Here is a 25,391-nt window from a genome sequence, read left to right on the forward strand (position 1 = left end):
TATAAGACATTAATGAAAAATGTCAAAGATGATACAAACAGATGGAGATTTTCCATGTTCCTGGGTAGGAAGAATCAGTACTGTGAAAATATGTACTACCAAATGCAATCTACATATTCGATACGATCTCTATCAAATTACCAAGGGCATTTTCCCCAGAACTAGAACAAAAAATTTCACAGTTTATATGGAAATACAGTAAGACCCTGAATAGCCAAAGCACTCTTGAGAAGGAAGAATGGAGCTGGAGGAATCAACCTTCCTGACTTCAGATTATACTACAAAGCTACAGTCATCAGGATAGAATGGTACTGGCACAAAACAGAAATATAGACCAATGGAACAAGATAGAAAGCCCAGAAATAAACCCACGCACCTCTGGGTACCTTATTTTTGACAAAGGAGGAAAGAATATACAATGGGGCAAAGATAGCCTCTTCAATAAATGGTGCTGGGAAAACTGGACAGCTGCGTGTAAAGGAATGAAATTAGAATACTTCCTAACACCATACACAAAGGTAAACTGAGAATAGATTAAAGACCTAAATGTAAGACCAGAAACTATAAAATTCTTAGAGGAAAACATAGGCAGAATACTCAATGATGTAAATCAAAGCAAGATCCTTTATGACCCTCCTCCTAGAGTAATGGAAGTAAAAACAAAAGTAAACAGATGGAACCTGTTTAAACTTAAAAACTTTTGCACAGCAAGGGAAACTATAAGCAAGGTGAAAAGACAAGCCCAGATGGGAGAAAATAGCCAATGAAACAACTGACAGGATTAATTTCCAAAATATACAAGCAGCTCTACAACTCAATACCAGAAAAACAGTCAACCCAATCAAAAAGTGGGGAAAAGACCTAAGCAGACATTTCTCCGAAGAAGACATGCAGATGGCTAACAAACACATGAAAAGATGCTCAACATTGCTCATTATTAGAGAAATGCAAATCAAAGCTACAATGAGTTATCACCCCACACCCGTCAGAATGGCCCTCATCAAAAAGTCTACAAACAATAAATTCTGGAGAGAGCGTGGAGAAAAGGGAACGCTGTTGCACTGTTGGTGGGAATGTAAATTGATACAGCCACTGTGGAGAACAGCATGGAGCTTTCTTGAAAACTAGGAATAAAATCACCGAATGACCCAGCGATCCCACTCCTAGGCATATACCCTGAGGAAACCAAAGTTGAGAAAGACACACGTACCCCACTGTTCATTGCAGCACAGTTTACACTAGCTAGAACACGGAACCAACCTAGATGTCCAGCAACAGGTGAATGGATAAAGAAGCTGTGGTACATACACACAATGGAATATTATTACTCAGCCATAAAAAGGAATGCGTTTGAATCAGTTCTAATGAGGTGGATGAACCTAGAATCTATTATATGGAGTGAAGTAAGTCAGAAAAAGAAAGATAAATCTCGTATTCTAATGGCTATATATGGAATCTAGAAAGATGATCCTGAAGAATTTATTTACAGGGCAGCAGTGGACAAAGAGACATAGAGAATGGACTCATGGGCGTGGGGAGAGCGGGGAGAGGGTGAGATGTACGGAGAGAGTAACGTGGAAACTTGCATCACCACATGTAAAATAGACAGCCAACGGGAATTTGCTGTGTTGACTCAGGGAACTCAAACAGGGGCTCTGCATCAACCTAGAGGGGTGGGATGGGGCGGGAGATGGGAGGGAGGTTCAAAAGGGAGGGGATGTATGTATACCCATGGCTGATTCATGTTGAGGTTTGACAGAAAACAAAAATCTGTAAAGCAATTATCCTTCAATAAAAAATAATTTTTTTTGAAAAAGTATTTTCCATCAGGAGACTCACTTTAAAGGGATTTCAAAAGGATTTAAAAAAAAATGTTACTGACGTATAGTTGATTTACAGTGCTTTGTTAGTTTCAGATGTACAGCAAAGTGAATACATATATCCACTGTTTTCTAGATTTCTTTTCACACATAGGCCACTATGGAGTGAAAGGCTATTAAGAATCTATTTAGCTAAATATTTTAGGAATGAGAGCTAAGCCTCCAAATTGCAGATGAATGAAATAGGATGGTGGTCAATAACTTTCTTCAGATATAGTTTGTTAAAATCTAGATACAACTGAAACTGATGCTTTTGCAGGGTTGGGTTTTTTCCTTGGTACTTTAAGATTTCCTCTAGTTTTTCTGTTTTATTAATGTTGATTTTGTGATTTGAAATGGAAATGTGGTTTGTGGGGGTGAAAATGGTTGGGGTAGGTCTTCTGCAAGTCTTTCTTTATTGCATGGTCCTTAACTTTTTCCCAAAGAATTCCTGTGTAATGATTAGTGGTTCCAGATTTTTGTTTGTCTTATCTTGGGTAATTAAAGTATTTGTGCTAGATATTTGGTAAATGGGAAAAAAAAATCTTGTTAAATATAGGAGGAACCAAAGTCAAGGATATAATCTAGTAAAAAACATGTTTGGATTTTAAAAATGAAGGTCAGACTGAAGTAACTGGACTTGTTTTGCATAATAAAGGTATCACTAATACTTTTGATATCTATTCTGTGAGATAGAAATTAAAGCAAAATAACTTTGCATTCAGTAAGAATTAGATATCCCGATAATAAGAATCAATATTTGGCCTTATATGAAAAGGAAATAGTAAACTACTGCCATCTATTAAGCATGTGCTGTGTGTCAGGTGTGGTGCTAGGAATTTTCTCTGTGACTTTGCATTTGGACCTTATGACAGGTCCCAGTTTTGTGATCTCCATTTTGTGATGAGGTAACTGAGGCTTTAAGTAGTTTGACTACTTAAGTACAGGTAGAAGTCCCTGAACTGAAATAAGGAACCCTCTTGGGTCTCCTGCAGAAACTTTGCCTTAACTACAAGTCTTACCTTGTACTGCGGGCCATAGAGCAAGTTTGGGACGTTATTGCACTTGTTATCTAGATAGGTTTGTGTTTTCTCTGAACGTTAATACTGTGCAAAGGGACAGTTAGAGATGATTCCGAAAGTGTGTGGTGAAAGGAAAGGAGTTACTCATCTAGGTGTGAAAGGAAGTGATCCTGGTGTGCTATAGAAGGGCCTACAGATAAAAACACAAATAATTCCTTTCACACATAGCCATCAAGCACTAAATTAGAGTCATTCTTGATATATAACTTTGATTTCTGAAACATGTTTTTGTACATAACAAAAGCTTTTAAATTAGTTTTTATTTTCCCCCCCCTTAGTGGAAAAAGTGAAAGAACAATTAAAACTTTCCTTGGAAACCAAGAATGGTGTCGTGCAAACTGGTGAATTAACAGTTGTGCTTGATGGACTGGTGATTGAGCAAGAAGATATAACAAACGGCAGCTCATCTCCAGCCAGTAAGCTAACTTTGGGTTTTTTAATTTGAAGGAAAAAAAATCAAGAGTGTGTAAAAAAACCTAGTGTCTTTCTTTTTGTCATTCAGTAGAAGTACAGCAGAACGGTGACGCCTTCCATGAAGAAAGAGCGCCGGCAGCAAGGACCGCCAGCAGGTAGCTTGTTTGATTTCGGTGTTTGTGGCAGAGCAGGAAATGGAAGCCCACTCCAGTGTTCTCGCCTGGAGAATCCCAGGGACGGGGGAGCCTGGTGGGCTGCCATCTATGGGGTCACACAGAGTCGGACACGACTGAAGTGACTTAGCAGCAGCAGCAGCAGCAGCAACACCACATTCCCATACGTGAAGTTTTTAACCTTCATTTGGAGTTTGCCTTAGACTTTAAAAGCTTATATCTAAACATATTATTTGGCTGAATTCTTACCAAAGTGGTTTTTTAAAAAATAAAAAACAGCTCTAACGAGATATCTTATTGGAGTAAAGTGTGCATCTCAGTGGTTTTTAGGGTTAGTGGAGTTGGGTAACCGTCACCAGTGTCTCATTTCAGAACCTTCTCTTCACCCTCAGAAAGACACCGTACCCAGGGGCATTCTCTCTCCAGCCCTCTTTTCCCAGCTCCTGCCGGCCGCTCCCCTTCTGTCTCAGTGTATCGCCTCTTCTGGCCATTTCTTGTAAGCAGTGTTATACAACATATGACCTTCTGTCACCGATTTTTACTGAGCGCGTGGTTCATCCATGTTGCAGAAAGTGTCAGAACTTCATTGTTTTTTTTTTTTATAATTGGAAATGGCTCTTAAAAATCAGTATTAGGCATATTTTATCAGTAAATAGTCAGGTGATGTGGAAAAATGATTGTCTCACTGCTGTCTGAGTTGGCAGCTTCCTGTAACAGCTAGAAGACAGGTATTGCACTGATTGTGATCTCTCCTTAGAGGTCACCCTGCCATCTCAGCGACTCCCATAGATTCACATTTGATGACAATTAATAGAGACTTTCTGTTTGAAATAATTTGAATTAGAATAAAAACATGTAGTAGATCAATTATAATGGAATGAACATGTGAAAGTACATTGCTGTGAAATACATCTGAAAAATCACGCTGGTATATGACAAAGTGTGACTTTTATTAATCTACAGTTACTAATATTGCCACTAAATTGCTGTTAAATGATCTTCACAGAGCCCTTGAATAGATCAGTATGTCTTCTGAATATATATTGGACTTAAATAAATGTATTTATTTAGTATCCACATGATAATTCACATTGAGAAAATTCAAAAGTGAAAAGTCATTCAGTTGTGTCCAACTCTTTGCGATGCCATGGACTATACAGTCCATGGAATTCTCTAGGCCACAATACTTGAGTGGGTAGCCTTTTTGCTCCAGGGGATCTTCCCAACCCAAGGATCAAACTCAGGTCTCCCGCATTGCAGGCAGATTCTTTACCAGCTGAGCCACAAGGGAAGCCCAAGAATACTGGAGTGGGTAGCCTATGCCTTCTCCAGCAGGTCTTCCAGACCCAGGAATCAAACTGAAAGGATACAGCAATTAGGTAGATTAAAATGCGCTAATGTGTATGTGTGTGTGCATATATATATATATATATGTATGTATGTGTGTGTGTGTCAAAAACTAATTTTTCAAATGAAATTTTAGATGGTTCAAGGAGCTTGACTCACTGCCAACCTCAAGACTAATGTTATTGTTACATAGCAGTGCATTTTGAATCAAAGCTTAGTTCTGCAGCGCCAGGAGAACTTGAATTGCATTCTTTTACTCTGTCTCCCAGGTCACTGAGCCTTGCTGAGTGGCTTAGGGAAGGGTGTACAAATCAGATTCACGAGAGAAATTTCAAAGCTTTGTGTGCCTGCTAAGTTGGTTCACTCATGTCTGGTTCTGTGTGACCCTATGGACTGTAGCCTGCCAGCCTCCTCTGTCCATGGGGATTCTCTAGGCAAGAATACTGGAGTGGGTTGCCATGCCCTCTTTCCAGAAGATCTTCCCAACCCGGGGATCGAACCCAGGTCTCTTAGGTCTCTTGCACGGGCAGGTGGGTTCTTTACCACCTGGGAAGCCCTTTCAAAGCTTTACCTGCCCAAAATTCCTGAACACATCTCATTCCAAATATGTAGGTGACAAGGGAAAGTGTTGTTAGTTCGACCAGGTACTTACTGAGCGCCTGTTTGGGGTCAGGCACCAGTCCAGGCACTAAGAGTGCTAGTCCTGTTCCTGTGGCAGTTTCATTCTGGCAGGATAGAGGTGGATGGTAGACACGTGAGGAAAGAAACGAGCTAACTGGAGACAGTGATGAGGACTGTGGAGTCATCGAAACACAGGACAGGGTGACAGGAATGTAAAGGAACCCTTCATAAAGAGAAATGTCGCGGAAGTGCTGTTCAAGCCACAATTAAAAGGCCAAAAGTGTGCCATCCATGCACAGATCTGAGGGAAGCGCACTCCAGGCAGGGGAAATAGCAAGTGAAACAGGACCCTGATTCGTTCCAGCTAGTGTTTGCTCTGTGTGCGTGCTCGTGTGTGCTCAGTCCTGTCTGACTGTGACCCTGTGAACTATAGCCCACCAGACTCCCCTGCCCACGGGGTTTTTCAGACAAGGGGACTGGAGTGGGTTGCCGTTTCCTCCTCTAGGGAATCTTGTCAACCCAGGGATCAAAACCATGTCTGTTACATCTCCTACATTGCAGGCAGATTCTTTACCACTGAGCCATTGGAGAAGCCCTTTTGCTCTGCAGATTCTTCTAACTCTAGAATATATTTAACCTTTCTTTGATAATCTTGTAAGTCATTATAATTTTACTCCCTGTATCTAATAGTTTGTAATAAACATTTCAAGACTCTTTGGTGTGATTTTCATATAAAATTGATGTACTAATATATCTATTGCAAGGTAGGCATGGAACAGCGTGGAGAGAAATGGATTGGAGAGAGAGAGATGAGGTGGGGCAGGGCTGAGCTGTGCTCTGATTTAGTTACTTTTTTTCAAATGAAGAAAAAAAGTGAAGGCTGCTCTGTGGAGAAGATGTACAGGGTTACCAGTGTACTTGGGAAAGTTCTGATTACTTACATGATGTTGCCTAATTTCCTGCCAATAAGATTTAAAATGCTTGATTTTGTGACTGTAGACATATTTATTTATTTGCAGTAATGCATACACTGTAAATTCTTCTAACTCTGGGATTTAGCTTTCTCTGATTATCACGTCCTCATTATTTTAGTGCTGGTAATAGCTTGTGATCAATATCATAAGACGTTTTTGGTCTTTTCAGTACTCAGCAGTTTGGAATTGATTTTTTAAAGTTTCATGACCTTTTTGAAAATATTTCCAGACATTTTAAAAATAAATCTAATATTCTTAGACGTAAATATTTAAAATATACAATTTGATCTTTGCTTTGAGGTATTGAATTCATTTTGACAGTATGATTATATATCTCAATATACGTTTACTGTGTGGATACAGTTAGATCTGAAAGTAATTTAAACTTTAAGTATGTAATAAAATGTAAAATGTAAAAAATAAAATGTTTAAAAAAAGTAATCAAGACATCTCTTGTTCATTACTCTTTATACCTATCATTTTGCTTCAGTGTTAAGAACTTGGTAAATGTTCTTACAGAACTTCTGATGAAAAGTTATGATTGTTTTTAATTCATTGAAGTAAGATATCATTTTTGTTTTTTGGTTTTTTTTTTGAAGGTTGACTGCTGAGGATAGTAATGGGATAGATCATCATGTACCTACAAACACTGCAGTACAGAACTCATGCTGTTCATATGTAGTTAATGGGGACAACACACCATCTCCATCTCAGGTTGCTGCCAGACCCAAAAACACACCAGCTCCAAAACCACTCACATCTGAGCCTGCCAATGACACTGGTAAGCATGGTTTCTTATGACACATTATTTCAATGAAAACTAAATTTTATGTATCTGTACATATACTTTTCTTATTGTATAATCTTTCTTAATCTTCAGTTTTATAAAAGGAATTTGAAGATTACACCACCTAAATCTTTTCATAATTTGAATTTTCCTAGATTATTTAGGAAGATATTCCAAAACTGCATTATAATAGCACATTTCACTAAGCAAGTACTTGCATGATAGTCAATCTTAGGCTTTATGCTACAAAAAAATACTATTTATAATGTAGAATGTATTTCTAAAAGCACTTTAGGGAATTCATTGATTTGTTAGTGATGAATGATTCCTTTAACCATTTTGGTTAAATGGTTCTCTTTTGCCAGGCAGATATTTACTGCTTGGCATGTAACTTAGTAAAAAAATGTATTGTGAGGTGATCTAGCGCTCCAAAAGTTTTACATTTTCCAAAGGGAAGTGTTCTGCGATTATAGGACTATCTGTGGGAGAATTTTTCCCTGTAATCCTGTTTCTCAGTGGATTCAGCTGTAATATTCGTGCATCGTTCTTTGTTCAGTCTTTATACAGTAACTTTCAGATGAATTTCTTGAAACGCAAACATCGTAGGACTTCTTAAGATTACTAGTGTATGTCTTGAGGCTAGAGTTGGCATCCTGTCTTTTGATCCCAGAGCCTGTACTCTTTCCCTCATCTATTTATGGGATTATTCAAAAGTAGAAACATGTAAGGAAGTAATTATATGAAAATAGATGGGGATGGGTATATAGAGAAGACTGTTGTATATTTATCCTGAAGGTTGGGGAAAGATTTACTGTGCATGTTGTGAGTTTTTGTAAATGTGGGAACTGACATGATGGTTTACTGAAAATGTAATTTATTAATGCTCCTCTTTTTTTTTTATAAAAAGGATAGGCTTAAACATCCTAAGTCCTCACAATAAGTTGACGCTTTCATTATTAATTTAAGGTGTCTGGAAAATGAGAGAAAATATAAATACAGATGACCAGGCTGAAATGAGTGAACAGGATCATGTGTTTTCTGATTCTGGTATGCTTTCTAGTAAGAACGTTTGTCTCAGATTTATTAGTAAAGGGATAAAGGAACAAATTAAGAACAGACCTGTTAAAACGATTCCCATTGGGAATTCCCTGGTGGTCCAGTGGTTAGGATTTGGGACGTTCACTGCTGGGGCCAGACTGGGGTTTAATTGTTTGGGGAACTAAGATCCCACAAGCCTCAAGGTGCAGCCAGAAAGCCCCTCCCAAAACAAAAGAACAGCAGCTTTTGTGCCTGATGCTCTATCTTTTATGGATCTGTATGGAAAAGCGTCATAGTGTGACCAGCATCCTTGCTAACTCCGGGAGAGTAAATACAGTAGTGAGTCTCATAGCACTCTGCTTGTATTATGGACCCTAAGTTAGATTTATAGTTTTAAAAACAGTCTGGGAAAATAAGTGTGCGAAGGACCACCCGTGTGTATGGGTGACCGCTAAATAATCACCCATCGAAGAATGGTTTATATTCGTACCAGAGTTCTTAACAATGAAACATAAATCCAGTGCGTTTGACCTATAGATTTGTAGATTATCAAATAATTACCTATACTTACCCATACCAAAAATGACACACAAACTAGGTATCCACCCATAAAGAAATTTAAATTGTAAACACTGTAACTCCCTTGAGAACACTCTGAAGAGGTTGTAAAAATAAAAATACCCTTATGTGACCAGACTTGATTTGCTATATGGGATTATCGTTAGATTCCTTAGAGTGGTAGATCCAATTCCATTATTTCTGTAAGTAATTAGACATCAGGACCAGTTACTGAGTCTATTCTTTTTTCATGAGAAGTATAAAAATTTTGAATGCTCATTTTAGAAAGACTTACGCAGTCGTTCTATTTCATTCCTGTCATCACCTTCCAGTTAAAAGTGTATAGAATTTGGAGATTTAGCTCTTCTTCCTAAAATATTTAGCTGTTAAAATAGATTGGCCAAAGTATCTATTGACCACTAGATAGTTGCATGTTTGGGCTTGTGGGCTTATTCAGATGTTGTTGAAAAGAGAGAACTTTCTGAGTTCCCCCTCATTGTAGAATCTCCAGTTTATATTCTGCTTCTAATTTTGTGCTATATAGGCTGTTTCTGTTGGGAACAGATTTGCCTTCCACATTCCTCTTCTTGCCTGAAATTTCAAGGTGAAAGTAAAACACACACATGAGGGACTAGAAATGAAGGCGCCATTGTAAATAATTCCCATGACATTCTCCCTAATTGTAAGGAAGCCTAAGACGATGAGAATAACAGCTAATATCCGTGCTGCACAGGCTCCAAACACCGTATACCCACTGATCAGTACAGCTCTCAGGGTAACTGTCCGCATGTTCCACACCATACACCCACTGATCAATACAGCTCTCAGGATAACTCTCCGCATGCTCCAAACACCGTATACCCACTGATCAGTACAGCTCTCAGGATAACTGTCCGCATGTTCCACACCATACACCCACTGATCAATACAGCTCTCAGGATAACTCTCCACATGCTCCAGAGACCGTATACCCACTGATCAATACAGCTTTCAGGATAACTGTCCGCATGCTCCAAACACCGTATACCCACTGATCAATACAGCTCTCAGGATAACTCTCCGCATGCTCCAAACACCGTATACCCACTGATCAATACAGCTCTCAGGATATCTCTCCGCATGCTCCAGAGACCGTACACCCACTGATCAGTACAGCTCTCAGGATAACTGTCCGCATGTTCCACACCATACACCCACTGATCAATACAGCTCTCAGGATAACTCTCCGCATGCTCCAGAGACCGTATACCCACTGATCAATACAGCTCTCAGGATAACTCTCCGCATGCTCCAAACACCATATACCAACTGATCAATACAGCTCTCAGGATATCTCTCCGCATGCTCCAGAGACCGTACACCCACTGATCAGTACAGCTCTCAGGACAACTGTCCGCATGTTCCACACCATACACCCACTGATCAATACAGCTCTCAGGATAACTCTCCGCATGCTCCAAACACCGTATACCCACTGATCAGTACAGCTCTCAGGATAACTGTCCGCATGTTCCACACCATACACCCACTGATCAATACAGCTCTCAGGATAACTCTCCGCATGCTCCAAACACCGTATACCCACTGATCAGTACAGCTCTCAGGATAACTGTCCGCATGTTCCACACCATACACCCACTGATCAGTACAGCTCTCAGGATAACTCTCCACATGCTCCAGAGACCGTATACCCACTGATCAATACAGCTCTCAGGATAACTCTCCGCATGCTCCAAACACCGTATACCCACTGATCAATACAGCTCTCAGGATATCTCTCCGCATGCTCCAGAGACCGTACACCCACTGATCAGTACAGCTCTCAGGATAACTGTCCGCATGTTCCACACCATACACCCACTGATCAATACAGCTCTCAGGATAACTCTCCACATGCTCCAGAGACCGTATACCCACTGATCAATACAGCTCTCAGGATAACTGTCCGCATGCTCCAAACACCGTATACCCACTGATCAATACAGCTCTCAGGATAACTCTCCGCATGCTCCAGAGACCGTATACCCACTGATCAATACAGCTCTCAGGATAACTGTCCGCATGTTCCACACCATACACCCACTGATCAATACAGCTCTCAGGATAACTCTCCACATGCTCCAGAGACCGTATACCCACTGATCAATACAGCTCTCAGGATAACTGTCCGCATGCTCCAAACACCGTATACCCACTGATCAATACAGCTCTCAGGATAACTCTCCGCATGCTCCAAACACCGTATACCCACTGATCAATACAGCTCTCAGGATAACTCTCCGCATGCTCCAGAGACCGTATACCCACTGATCAATACAGCTCTCAGGATAACTCTCCGCATGCTCCAGAGACCGTATACCCACTGATCAATACAGCTCTCAGGATAACTCTCCGCATGTTCCAAATACCGTATACCCACTGATCAATACAGCTCTCAGGATATCTCTCCGCATGCTCCAGAGACCGTACACCCACTGATCAGTACAGCTCTCAGGATAACTGTCCGCATGTTCCACACCATACACCCACTGATCAATACAGCTCTCAGGATAACTCTCCGCATGCTCCAAACACCGTATACCCACTGATCAATACAGCTCTCAGGATAACTCTCCACATGCTCCAGAGACCGTATACCCACTGATCAATACAGCTCTCAGGATAACTGTCCGCATGCTCCAAACACCGTATACCCACTGATCAATACAGCTCTCAGGATAACTCTCCGCATGCTCCAGAGACCGTATACCCACTGATCAATACAGCACTCAGGATAACTCTCCGCATGCTCCAGAGACCGTATACCCACTGATCAATACAGCTCTCAGGATAACTCTCCGCATGTTCCAAACACCGTATACCCACTGATCAATACAGCTCTCAGGATAACTCTCCGCATGCTCCAAACACCGTATACCCACTGATCAATACAGCTCTCAGGATAACTCTCCGCATGCTCCAGAGACCGTATACCCACTGATCAATACAGCTCTCAGGATATCTCTCCGCATGCTCCAAACACCGTATACCCACTGATCAATACAGCTCTCAGGATAACTCTCCGCATGCTCCAAATACTGTATACCCACTGATCAATACAGCTCTCAGGATAACTGTCCGCATGCTCCAGAGACCGTATACCCACTGATCAATACAGCTCTCAGGATAACTGTCCGCATGCTTCAAACACCGTATACCCACTGATCAATACAGCTCTCAGGATAACTCTCCGCATGCTCCAGAGACCGTATACCCACTGATCAATACAGCTCTCAGGATAACTCTCCACATGCTCCAAACACCGTACACCCACTGATCAATACAGCTCTCAGGATAACTCTCTGAAATAGGCACGAGTGTTTTTCTCCTGAAGGAACTGAGGCCCATAGATCCCAGCTGGTAGAGGAGCTGTCACTGACACCCACCTCTGTGGTCCTCTACTCCCCACTCCCCTGTTCATTTGGATGTGTGTGATTTCCATAGTGTCTCGGTGTTGGGTTGCTCATCTTTTATACCTTTGGTAAACTTCAAACAGTATTCCCCCAGTCAACTTAGTGACTGTGTGTGCATGTTCTTTGGCACACGACAGAACAATGCAACTGCCCTACTTCCATTGGCTTGTTTAGAAAGGCTTCCGGAACCTACTCTGTTGGTAGAAACCACTTTGCCAGTGTCTTCTGTATGATCTGACATCCCTCAGTAGAAAGATGAATTCAGGTATATTTTTCAAGGGGTCATCTTCTTTAAGGTGTTGGTGTAAAAATAGGATTCTTTTTTCTGTAATCAAGAACTTTAAAAATCAGTTTTCATTGTTAGAGTGGTGATGGAGTGGAGTGTGCATATTGTGTGTGTAACATATTACATGTTTTTAATCCATTACCTGTGATTCCAAAATCCTAAAATCATTAAAACCAAGTTTTTTTGGTAAACTCACTTGATGGCAAAATGGCTAGGACTAACTTGAAGGTATTCATGATTTTTTCTGCTTAGTATGAGTATCCTTCTGTTTCACTCCAGAAATGATACTGTGTTTAACTACAGTGTCTAGCCCCCAGTCTAACTTGATATTAGTGTAATAGATAATCTATTTGCCACACTATCTTTCTACATTCCAAAGTTATGAATTCTGGAACACACTTGGCCCTAAGAATTTCAGATGAGGGGTTGTGGGCCTGGAACTGCAGGTAAATGATTTCTTTTCACCAAAGACAGTATTGTCCATGAGGGCTTTGGAGGGGAGGGCATTTTCCCTCACCCCTACGTGTTCTTTTGAGTCTTAAGAAGATCTATTTGCTAAGTTTAGTTGGTAAATACTGATCCTTACTTTACGCTAAAGTGGGCGGCAGTCATGATTGGAAAGATTAGATCTGGTTTCCAACCGGACTGCGTTCCAGTCCTCGCTGTGTCATTGAACAGTAACCACAGGTTGGTGTTCAGTCGTTGAGTCATGTCCAGGTCTTTGCAACCCCATGGACTGCAGCACGCCAGGCCTTCTTGTCCTTCACCATCTCCCAAAGCTTGCTCAAAATCACGTCCATTGAATCGGTGATGCCATCCAACCATCTCATCCTCTGTCGTCCCTTTCTCCTGCCTTCAGTCATTCCCAGCATCAGGTCTTTTCCAACGAGTTGGCTCTTCACATCAGGTGGCCAGAGTATTGGAGCTTCAGCATCAGCATCCGTCCTTCCAATGAATATTCAGGACTGATTTCCTTTAAGATTGACTGGTTTGGTCTCCTTGCTGTCCAAGAGACTCTCAAGAGTCTTTTCCAACACCACAGTTGGAAGCATCAAATTCTTCGGCACTCAGCCTTCTTTATGGTCCAACTCTCACATCCATACATAACTCCTAGAAAAACCATAGCTTTGGTTTCTCTGTATGGAAAAGTAATGTCTTTGCTTTTTTAATACACTGTCTAGGGTTGTCATAGCTTTTTCTTCCAAGGAGCAAGTGTCTTTTAATTTCATGGCTGTAGTCACTGTCTGCAGTGTTTTTGGAGCCCAAGAAAAGAAAGTCCGTCACTGTTTTCATTTTTTTCCCCATCTATTTGCCATAAAGTGATGGGACCCAATACCACGATCTTAGTTTTTTGAATATTGAGTTTTAAGTCAGCTTTTCCATTCTTCTCTATCACCTTCTTCAAGAGTCTCTTTAGTTCCTCTTCTCTTTCTGCCATGAAGGTGGTGATATCTGCATGTCTGAGGTTGTTGATACTTCTTCCAACAGTCTTGATTCCAGCTTGTGATTTATCCAGTCAGGCATTTCACATGATGTACTCAGTGTATAAGCATGTGACCTTGGACAAATTTAGCATTCTAAAAATTTAGGTTCTCCACTTATAAAATGATACAAATACTTAATCATACCTTACAGGATTTTTTCAAAGGTTAAATGAGATAAATTTAAAACATCTACCATGTTTCTAGGATAATAGTATTTAAGAAAAATATGATTTTCTTCTTTACTTTTCCCCCTTGCCCTTAACTTCTAGAAGAAATGACTTTTTCTAATATATAATTATTGTTCTATTAATAAAATAGAGCTCAGTATGGTAAGGCAAAGCTAACTGATTTCACAAATTTATTAGACTTTTGCTTTTAGTTTTTTATTTTAAAATACAGATTCACAAAAAGTTACCAGGAAATGTACGGGGAGGTCATGTGTTCCGTTCATCGGCCTCCCCAAATATTAATGTCTTGTATAACTATAGTACTGTATGAAAATGAGGAAATCGACATTGGCACAGTCCCCATTTCACTAGTTATACCTGCAGAGTGTGTGTGTGTGCGTGCGTGCACGTGCAGTTTTGTCATGTGTGGCTTCACGTAACTAGCACTGAGATCAAGACACGGAACTGCGTCATCACCAAAGGCTCCCTTGTGCTCCACCTCCTTTAAAGCCATAGCTACTTTCAGGTGTGAATTGTAAAGAAATTTAATATATATATATACAAGCAGTTTCTCATGCTTTTAAAAGGGGGAGAAATGATACTAGGTACTTCAATATTTCCTCCTTTTCCTGCTTTATTTGGCTGAACCATTAGAGAACAAATGCACGGTGCTATGAGATGTACATATCATGAAGTCCTTGGAAAATTTACTTCTCAGAGGTAAAACCTGAAGTGAGGGAGATCTGTCTTCTAAATCAAAAGTCATAATTGCAACAAGTTAGGCTCCAGATACACTCATTAAGAAACCGAGTCAGAGGGTGTGATCTTACATCTGTAGAGAAGAAAGTGCTTTGCACAAGCGTCTACTGTCATTGCTGTCACATGGGACCTTAAGTATTTGCCTGCGTACAGTTTTTCTGTCCTTTCCTGAGGAAGGAACCTATGACCCCGCCCTCCCTGCCTGCCTTCTTGTTTCTCATCGTCTTTATTGTTAAGTTTATCCATGCAGTCATCCTTGTATCATTTGTTAAGAGGTATTTATTTTGCAGCTACAGTAGACTGAGCACTGCCTGGTTGCTGCTGCTGCTGCTAAGTCACTTCAGTCGTGTCTGACTCTGTGTGACCCCTAGACGGCAGCCCACCAGGCTCCCCTGTCCTTGGGATTCTCCAGGCAAGAACACTGGAGTGGGTTGCCATTTCCTTCTCCAATGCATGAAAGTGAAAGTGAAGTCTCTCAGTCGTGTCCAACTCCTAGTGATCCCATGGACTGCAGCCTACCAGGCTCCTCCGTCCATGGGATTTTTCAGGCAAGAGTACTGGAGTGGGTTGCCATTTCCTTCTCCAGGTTGCTGGTTACGTATGTATTAATCAGAGTTTCTCAACTTTGGCACTCTTGACATTTTGGGCTAGATAATTCTCAGTTGTGGGTGACTGTCCCTGTGCATTTTAGGATCGTAGCAGCCTTCCTGGCCTGTACCCACTAGACGCCAATAACACCCACCCGTTCCTCTAGTTGTGACAAGCAGACACGTCTTCAGACATTGCTAAATGTCTTCGGTGGATGTCCCGTTGAGAACCATTGATATATATGAATAGTCATCCCTCTAATCAAATGCATGCTCCCAGTACCCCACTGAGAACTTGCCCTGCTATTAACATCTTGCATTATTGTGGCATATTTGTTATTAATATGATTAATGAACCAGTGTAAGTGCATTGTGATTAATGAAAGCCCAGAGTTTATGTTAAGGCTCACTCTTGGTGTTGCCTGGCTCAGTGAGGTTTGAGAAATGCATATTGCCGCGTGCTGACCACCACAGTGGCATCCAGAGTCACTTCACTCGTAACGGTCACTACGCTCCACTTGGTCATCTCCTTTCCCACACTCCTGGCAGCCTCGAGTCCTTTACTGCCTCTCTAGTTTGGCCTTTTTCACAGTGTCATACGTAGCCATTTCAGACTGGCTTCTTTTACTTAGAAATATGAATTTAAGCTGAGAGCCAAAGAACTGATGCTTTTGAACTGTGGTGCTGGAGAAGACTCTTGATTGTCCCTTGGACTGCAAGGAGATCCAACCAGTCCATTCTAAAGGAGATCAGTCCTGAATATTCATTGGAAGGACTGATGCTAAAGCTGAAACTCCAATCCTGTGGCCACCTGATTCGAAGAACTGACTCATTTGAAAAGACCCTGATGCTGGGAAAGATTGAAGGCAGGAGGAGAAGGGGATGACAGGATGAGATGGCTGGATGGCATCACCGACTCGATGGACACGAGTTTGAGTGAACTCCGGGAGTTGGTGATGGACAGGGAGGCCTGGTGTGCTGTGGTCCATGGGATTGCAAAGAGTCGGACACGACTGAGCGACTGAACTGACCTGATGAATTTAAGGCTTTTCTATGTATTTTTGTGGCATGATATCTCATTTCTGTTTGTCGCTGAATAATATTCCATTGTATGGAAGTACCACAGTTTGTCTGTCCGTTCACCTGTCCACAGCCAAGCATTGTGGTTGTTTACAGTTTTTCGCAGTTACGGATAAAGGTGACGTAATATCCACGTGCAGGTTTTGGTGTGGCCTAAGTTCTCAGCTCAGCTGGGTTGCGGACTGTGACTTCGAGGTGTCACGACGAGAGTGTAATCACTCTTGTGAGAAGCTGCCAGTGCCGGCCTGACACCCAGAACGGCTGTGCCTTTTGCGTTTCCACTACCAGTGAGTGGGAATTTCTGCATTTTGAGGATAGTTTACTTTTTAAATTTTGAAGCAACACTGAATCTTCTCATTCAGAGAGAATTCTGTCTCCAATCTATGTTTTAAAATACCTTTTGGAAACGTTTTTTCTTTTTCTTCAGATAGGTCTTGCGTGTAACCTTGATGTTGAACTTGAATCTATCTGATCATGGTGCTGAAATGTTTTGGTCAAATTAATAACTGATTCTAACGTTTTTTTCAGTTGATTCTCTTGTGATATAAATGAATACTCTTCTCTCTCTCGGTGAGTTTTACCAGTTTATATCTGGTATTTTTCACTTCCCTCTTGTCTTAATGCATTTTCATACATGATCTGTAGTATTGAAATGGAGTGGTAATTGTAATCTTCCGTGTTTTGTCTTGATTTTAAAATTTGTTGCTGATCTTGATAGAAGTTCTTCTAATGTTTTACCATTAATGTATCATGCTTACTCTTGGTTTCTGGTGGATAATCTAGATTATTTTTGAATTTTCCTAGATTCCTCTTATCAACAGTTTTATCAATACTTTTTTGAATCCTTTTTGGTTTGTATTGAAAATAAACATGTAGCTTTTAACTTTTAACCTGTTAACATGGTTTCCTAACATAATTTCCTAATATTGACCCATTGTTTAATTTATTCAGTTTCAGTTTTAGGGTTCTATTACTCTTGCAGAATAAGCTAAGAAACTCCTTTTTCTTTTTCGCCACCAACGTACTGTAACATTTCAGAGAACACAGGGGTAATCTGTTCCTTGAAGGCTCAAAAACTGAGTCTGTTGACTTTTGGAGGGACACTGTTTGATCTTTTATACCCTTTTAGATTTCTACTGTGATCAATTTTTCTTTCTCTCTCTTTTTTTTTTTAATTAATTTATTTTTCATTGAAGGCAAATTATTTTACAATATTATATTGGTTGGTTTTGCCATACATTGACATGAATTCGCCCCGGGTGTACATGAGTTCCCCCTCCTGAACCCCCCTCCCACCTCCCTCCTCCCTTTATCCTCCCTCTGGGTCATCCCCCCACACCAGCCCCGAGCATCCTGTAACATGCATCCACCCTGAACTGGTGATTCGTTTCACATATGACAACATACGTGTTTCAATGCCATTCTCCCAAATCATCCCACCCTCACCCTCTCCCACAGAGTCCCAAAGACTGTTCTATACATCTGTTTCTCTTTTGCTGTCTCGTATACAGGGATATCATTTGCATCTTTCTAAATTCCATATATATGTGTTAGTATACTGTATTGGTGTTTTTCTTTCTGGCTTACTTCACTCTGTATAATAGGCTCCAGTTTCATCCACCTCATTAGAACTGATTCAAATGTATTCTTTTTAATGGCTGAATAATACTCCCTTGTGTATATGTACCAAAGCTTTCTTATCCATTCCTCTTGAGTTAGTTTAGTTAATATATTTTAGACTTACTGATATAAAGTTGTACATGGCATTACAAATGCTATTCAAACTATATTTTTCTTTATAAAATTTGCTAAGGCACTATTTCATGGTTTTCCCAACCTTACTTGTAAGAATTCGTCTGAAGCATTTGCTAAAAATACAGATCCCAGAGATTTCCTAGGAGATTCGGTAATTCTGGAGTGGAGAGTGAGGTCTGTTGGGGTCCTTTAATGGCCGGGACCTGGCGGTCCAGAGTCGACGAGAGAAGTGAAGGAGAGAGAGGAAGGCAGACAGACTCAGGGACCCAGGCTCTGATGGAGCAGGGGTGCTCTGATGACCTTTCTGTGAGTTGATATAGGCTGTGATAAAGATCAGAAAACCAAACGTATAGCAGCCGTTACCAAGGGAACAAGGGATTAATCATGGTCACAAGGTCAGGAGACAATCATATCTCCAGAAAGGGGATCGAGACTAAGCAGTTTTGTCATAAGGAGAGAGTTTACTGAAGGAGATTCAAGCCTGTCTCACATGATGACCTCAGTCCTGGGAGCAGCGTGCTGTTCCACTAGTTTCTGACAACAGAAAATGATAAGGAACAGAGGACTTGTGAGAAACAGCACGTAGGAATCCTGTTAAACATTCCCTGACAGAGATCTATCCTTTCTACAATAGCCAACAGATTCTAATCAGGTTAGGAATTTCTGATCTGTTATATTTTTCTTATAATTCCTTTCCCATTTTCCCCTGGGTCTGCAATTGAATGCTAAGCTCATTTATTGCTGTTCTTTCTTATATCCTTGGATACTTCTTTGCCATATCAAATATTTCATACAAGTAATTTCATGCCATTAATTTTCTTAAAGTGTGTGATTTCATAACTTATTTTTCTTTAACTTAATAATTATTTAGGGTTTTATAAATCTAAGCTATACTGGTTGCAGATGGGGGGAACTATCATGTTTATGGGTGTGTAAGCATCAATTTTCTTACTAGTAAGATGGATAGTGTCTTCCTCAGAGCATTGTTCTGTGGGAATTAAAGAAGATAATCCTTAAAAAATGTTTTACAGAATCTGCCAGACTTTCAGTAAACATTTCAGTAAGCTGTATTTTGTTTCTAGTTTTCTTGAATCATAATCAGAGTTTCACCTCCTAATTGTAAAATTGGAATTTTCGTTTGGTCCTTTATGTGTCTTTTTTTTTTCTTCTTAAAATTCCTTGATTGTTTGGATGGAATATGTATGTAATGAAAACTCAGAACTATCCCTCTAATGCTGTAATTTAGAACGGGTATATTGACTGTGTCATTCAGTCTTTTGTGTACTTAATTAATGTTTCTACTAAGTTCTTTTTTTCTGCCTAGTTTTGAGAGAAATATGTTTAATTCTTCTGTGATTTGTCCTTCAGTTCGGTTCAGTCGCTTAGTTGTGTCCGACTTGATTTGTCCTTACTTATCATTTATAGTTTTCATATGCCAGGTGCATTGTAACTGTTGAGAATACAAAAGTGGAACAAGTCTGACAAAGTGTTGCATTTTGAACTAAAGGAAAAAGAAATAAACTACTTCAGAACATGAGAAGCAAAACAGTCTAGTAGGCAGCATGGGATGAGGGTGGGGCAGGTGCAGAATTCAGTAAGGTGCCTAAGCGCTGCCTTTCTGAAGGAGTGGTTGAGGCTGCACGCTGCGATAAGAAGCAGGAGCTCTTCTGAGGCCAGAGCAGCAGCCAGTGCCCGTCCCTGAGGGGAGGGAGCCCGCTCTGCTCGCCGGGCAGAAGGAAGGCACCGTGAGAAGTCAGGCGGAGCTGTGGGGCAGACCTCAGGAGTCTTTGTCATGAGCCGTGGTAAAGAGCTTGGAATTTACTCTGGGTGCAATAGGTGTGTTTAATTAGGGAGTGAAAAGATCTTTTGTGCGCTTTTAAGAGATTACTTTGGCTGCTCTTTGGAGAATGGGTTGGAGCTGGACCGGAGAGGAAGCGGGCAGACCGGTTAGGAGGCTGTTGCAGCCAGTGGGGGACAGTGTGGTGGGGACGGTGCCGAGGGAGAGAAGAGCTGAGGGCAGTGCAGGAGCTGAGTTGTTGTAGGAGAGAAGGGTTTGCCTTGAACAGCTGAGAGCTGCTGCTTAATAATTAACTCTGCTCTTCTGTCTTTAACACTTTGTTAGCATGTGTTATGTTTTAGTATGATAAGGGTTTATGATTCTTTCTTATTGGGCCGGATTATCTTGTCTCAAATATTCCTCTTATTCCATTTAGTGTTATCTTGCTTTCCAAAGACTGTTGCTAGTCTTTTCTGTTTTTTGGAAATCCGTTTCTACGTTGTTCACGATTGGAAGTTAAAGGACAAAGTCCACTTTTGGGCGCCACATGTTCCATGGATTCCGAGCATCAGCAGAGACCAGAACTCACTCTCGCTGTGCACGGCCTCTTTTCTTCATGTTTTCTAAGTGTTGAGCACAGGCAGCGCGTGCATGTTTATTTCTCAGACTTCGCTGTTGGTATTTTTCTTCCAAAGTTGCTCTCCCCTGTCGTTGGTACAGAACTTGACTGGATCTGTTTTGCTCCTTCAGTCTGGTTCCTTTTAATAGTACTCGTTTCTCTTCTTCCCACTGTTTACATCTCTTGCTTTAAAAATCTACCTGACCGTTTCATTACTCTTAATTATATCTCCTTCATCTGTTTCAATTAGAACTTTGCTGTGTAGTTTTCTAATAGGTTTTGTTCAATAATCTATTCCCTTCCCAGTTTTAATTTGACTTTCTCTTATAGTGACACGTAGTTGAAATGGATCAGTTACATTTAAAATGAAAATTTTTTAAATTATGTTAATGGATCTCAATGCTGGGTTATTTCTCCAGCAAGTGTAGAATGAGTTCCTGGACCTTTTTGCAGTCCCCTGCAATACTGTCTTCAGAGTTAATGCCACTCTATATTTGACAAGAATTCTTTTGATATTAGCTGTATTTGCATAGTAAAAGGGAGTTTGAATGGGGTTATTTTGAAGTTTTTGTATAACCCATGTAGATATTCAGAATCGATTGTTTGGAGGAAAAATGTTTGTTCACGTTGATTTCTCTTTCCTTAAGTTTGGGTTATTGTTATGTATATATTCTTTTATTATTTAACATTCATCTCAAAAATACGAGCCACAAAAAGTATTATCTGTCTTATTTCCATCAGTACCTATACACTGCTTGGTGTGAATTAGGCTCTGAATAAATACAGTTGATGAGTTAATTGGGCGCTTGGTCGTTTCTTGACAGATCATCTTACTGATTTTCCCTTCCCAGTTAATGGAGACTCACCCTCATCTGCACTGACTGATAATGCTTCCAGCACGGGTACTGCAATAGGATCTGGAGAACCCGCCTTGTCTTCAAATTGCACTAGTACTCCTGTTGAAGACCCTCCAGTTCAAGAAACACTGACCTCCTCGGAAAACAATGAATGTATTGTCCCTAACAATGCAGCCTTTGGATCTGAAGCTCGAAGTACGTTAGATCCTTCCACCTCCAATGCTGCAAGTAGCTCTGCTTTTGAAGCAGCCAAATTAAGACAGCCCGACGGATGTGTGGAACCTGTCTGGCAGCAGTCTGGAGGTGCCAACACAGAAACGCTGCCATCAGGGTATGTTTTTTTTTTTTAAGATGTGTGACTTACATTTAATAGCAACTTTTTAATAATAACCTGAGTGTTGAATATGTATATGAAATTTTTCCATTCAGGTATTTGAAATCTAAGTTGGAATCTAATTCATACAATTTATTTGCTATAAACCAAGTATTTTTTTAAAACTAAGAACAATTTCTAGTTATAGTTACAGCATGTGGTATATGACAGGAAGAGGAAAAAACCTTATATTAATTTGCACGACTGTCGATTTGATTCTTGGCTTACTTTCAGAGAAGAGTGACCCTCAGTTCTCAGTTCTCTAGCTTTTTTTTTTTTACTGTTGCCTCCCCAGGCTAAGCTTGAAGCAAGTAGCCATCTTTTTTCTCATTTTATACTCAGTGCTGGGAAGGATTCAGTATTTCTGCTGAGAAGCACTGTTACAAACTCAGATTTTCATTGAAAGTGAAAGTCACTCAGTTGTGTCCGAGTCTCTGCGACACCATGGACTATACAGTCCATGAAATTCTTCAGGCCAGAATACTGGAGTGGGTAGCCTTTCTCTTCTCCAGGGGATCTTCCCAACCCAGAGATTTAACCCAGGTCTGTGGCATTGCAGGCAGATTCTTTACCAGCTGAGCCACCAGGGAAGCCCAAGAATACTGGAATGGGTAGCCTCTCCCTACTCCAGTGGATTTTCCCAACCCAGGAATTGAACAGGGGTCTCCTGCATTGCAGTCAGACTCTTTACCAGCTTGAGCTACCAGGGAATAATTCTTCATCTTTTAATTTTCCATGGTAATAATTCATTTTCCTATGATTTTCTTTAAAGAATATTCTGTGTATTCCATTTGGTCATCTCTCCCATATTCACTTAATATGTTTCGAGCTCCTCTGAGAATCGAGTGCTGCTGCTGATCTGACAGGAGGCAGATTGCAGTTGGTAACGTGAGCTGTGGGGAGCAGCCGTGAATACAGATGAAGATCCGTCCCCTCCACTGCCACTCCCTGCCAGCCCCCTCTGCTGCACGCCCCAGTTCCTGACAGGCCAGGGACTGAGACCAGTCCATGGCCCTCGAGTTGGGGACCCCTGGCGTGTGCAGTGTCCTGTATCCAGGACAGTGTATACAGTCCTACATCCTACAGTGGTTAGAACTGTCTCCTCTCGCAGCTCTGAAAACGGCGCCTCTAGCGGTCCCTGCCTCGGTGCCCTCGCTCCCTGGTCGCTGCTGCTGTGTCCACACCCTTTCTGACTTTCTGAACTGTGCTTTTTCAGCGCTCTTTACTGGATTATATGACTTTGCCTGTTGCCTCATTGTGGTTTCAGGCTTTGGTCTGCTCCTGAATGGGTGCTTCTCTTGAGTCTTGTACTCTCCCATCGTTTTGACGGTTAAATTTATATGTCCAGGCCAGACCTTTCTCTGAACTTATTTTTATACACTTACTGGAAATCTCCACTGTTTCCTGCAAGCATTTTTGGCCATGTAGTATCTTTCCTTCCTTCCAAAAATCTCGCATTGTTCGTTTGTCTTCTCTTTGACAGCTTAGTCTAATGTGTCTGCCCATATGACATTGATATGTAAGAAGCTTCCCATACTGTCAAGAACCTCTGATCTGATGGGAGATAAAGATAAGTAAATAGTCATTGACTATATAATTTAATAAAAGCCAAGCTAGAGGTCCAAGTTTAGGGTGCTGTGGGGGGAACATGTGTAGAGGGGTGTTAGTAGGATACCCTATGATACTGAGATCAAAGAATACTTTCTGGAAGAGATGGCCCTTCAGTGATTTCTAAAAGAGGAGTAGGCGTTAGCAAAGCAGTAGAGAAGGCACATGTGGTGAAAGGTTTCATTTTCAGTGGAGCTAACTGCATGTTCAGATCGCTGACACCCATAAATGAATAAGCTGACCTCAGGAAGTGGTATTTTGTTACAGCTTGGGTTGAGCATTCGAGGAAGCAAGCTGTGTAGTACAGAAGAATAAACAGCCCTCTGAAGAGTTTTGTGTACCTGCTGAAGCTTTGGAGTCTGCCCCCTTACCTGCTGAAGCTTTGGAGTCTGCCCCCTTACCTGCTGAAGCTTTGGAGTCTGCCCCCTTACCTGCTGAAGCTTTGGAGTCTGCCCCCTTACCTGCTGAAGCTTCGGAGTCTGCCCCCTTACCTGCTGAAGCTTTGGAGTCTGCCCCCTCCTACCTGCTGAAGCTTTGGAGTCTGCCCCCCTACCTGCTGAAGCTTTGGAGTCTGCCCCCTTACCTGCTGAAGCTTTGGAGTCTGCCCCCTTACCTGCTGAAGCTTTGGAGTCTGCCCCCTTACCTGCTGAAGCTTTGGAGTCTGCCCCCTTACCTGCTGAAGCTTTGGAGTCTGCCCCCTTATCTGCTGAAGGTTTGGGAGAGCCCCCCCCAACCCGCTCCGGAAACCATGGACAAACATACAGGAATTTTAAGCAGGGAGTGGCACAGTCATGTTTGCATTTTAAGATTATTCTAGAAGTGGTATAGACAGATGAGTTAGGAGACAAAGCAGAGCGAAACAGGCCGGGCTTTTATCAGTGAGAAGAGTGCGCACATTCCTGTTTGAAGTGATAAGTACATAAGCTTAATTCTGTGGGGCCAGGTAAATGCTTCCGCGTACTTGTAGCCACTGTGTGTGAACTCTGCGTGAAGAGAATTTTGTAGGAATCTACATGAGTGAGGAGTCTAGATGAGTGATTTTCAGATTGCAAGTTGCAGCTTGTTAATAGACTGTGACCAGCATTTGAAAGTATAATAAAGTACATCAGTGCTGACCAGAGTGGAAACCTGGAGTATGTTAAGTGAGCGTTGTTTCCTGACAGTTTGTTTTTCCGGTGTGTCTTTGTGTTTATAAAATCTGTAGGTGAATAGCAGCCTAGGACAAGCAGATGCGTTTATGTCAGATGTATACTCACTCTCTGAGCTGTTGCCTAAAAGGTTGGAAGCTACTAACCTGAGTGAAAAATTAAAATAGACTACCCCAAGGTGGATGCTAGTCTTCTGGGCTGATGTTATGATGGGTTGTGGGGATTAGCTGTGGGAGGTGGAATGCGAGAGTGGGGTCAAGGTTGGTTCTTCTGCCTTAGGCAGTACTTGGCTTCTGTAACCATCTTAGCAATTTTCAAATCTACATAACCTTCTCTCTTTCTTCAGAAATCTTTCTTAGTTCCTGTATTTTATCTCTTTGGTGACTTATTTCATTGGTGCCCAGAATTACGAGTGTTCTGAAGGGAGCCTATTCTATCCTGGAGGGTTATGCCAAGTGTGGTCTGACATAAAGCCCTTTGCATTTGCTCTGACTTCTGTGTGGAATGTTATTCTTCAGATATGTGCATGTCTCTGCCCAAATGTTACCTTGTTCCAGAGGCCTTTCCTGATTCCCTCTGGCCAAAT

At 41.2% G+C, this 25,391-nt stretch overlaps 1 protein-coding gene across 5 annotated transcripts in view; it reads left to right on the plus strand.

The window, feature by feature from the left end:
• WWP1 (WW domain containing E3 ubiquitin protein ligase 1) overlaps positions 1-25,391 on the plus strand; it is a 137,684-nt gene that overhangs the window by 56,088 nt on the left and 56,205 nt on the right. For 3 of the 5 annotated variants that reach the window (XR_008686688.2, XM_055431915.2, XM_055431916.2), the window contains 4 exons: positions 3,220-3,357; positions 3,444-3,510; positions 7,070-7,251; positions 21,644-22,007. Coding sequence is in view for 4 of the 5 variants with exons in the window: in XM_055431915.2 (XP_055287890.2) it covers positions 3,220-3,357; positions 3,444-3,510; positions 7,070-7,251; positions 21,644-22,007 (751 nt within the window). In the remaining variant the exon portion in view is untranslated. The remainder of the gene's footprint in view (positions 1-3,219; positions 3,358-3,443; positions 3,511-7,069; positions 7,252-21,643; positions 22,008-25,391) is intronic. The other 2 variants (XM_055431917.2, XM_055431918.2) reach the window with 2 other exon arrangements.

The sequence above is a fragment of the Moschus berezovskii genome, chromosome 16 (genome assembly GCF_049115385.1).
Source record: "Moschus berezovskii isolate FMDL1 chromosome 16, NW_MosBer_1.0, whole genome shotgun sequence".
Taxonomy (NCBI): Eukaryota; Metazoa; Chordata; class Mammalia; order Artiodactyla; family Moschidae; genus Moschus; species Moschus berezovskii.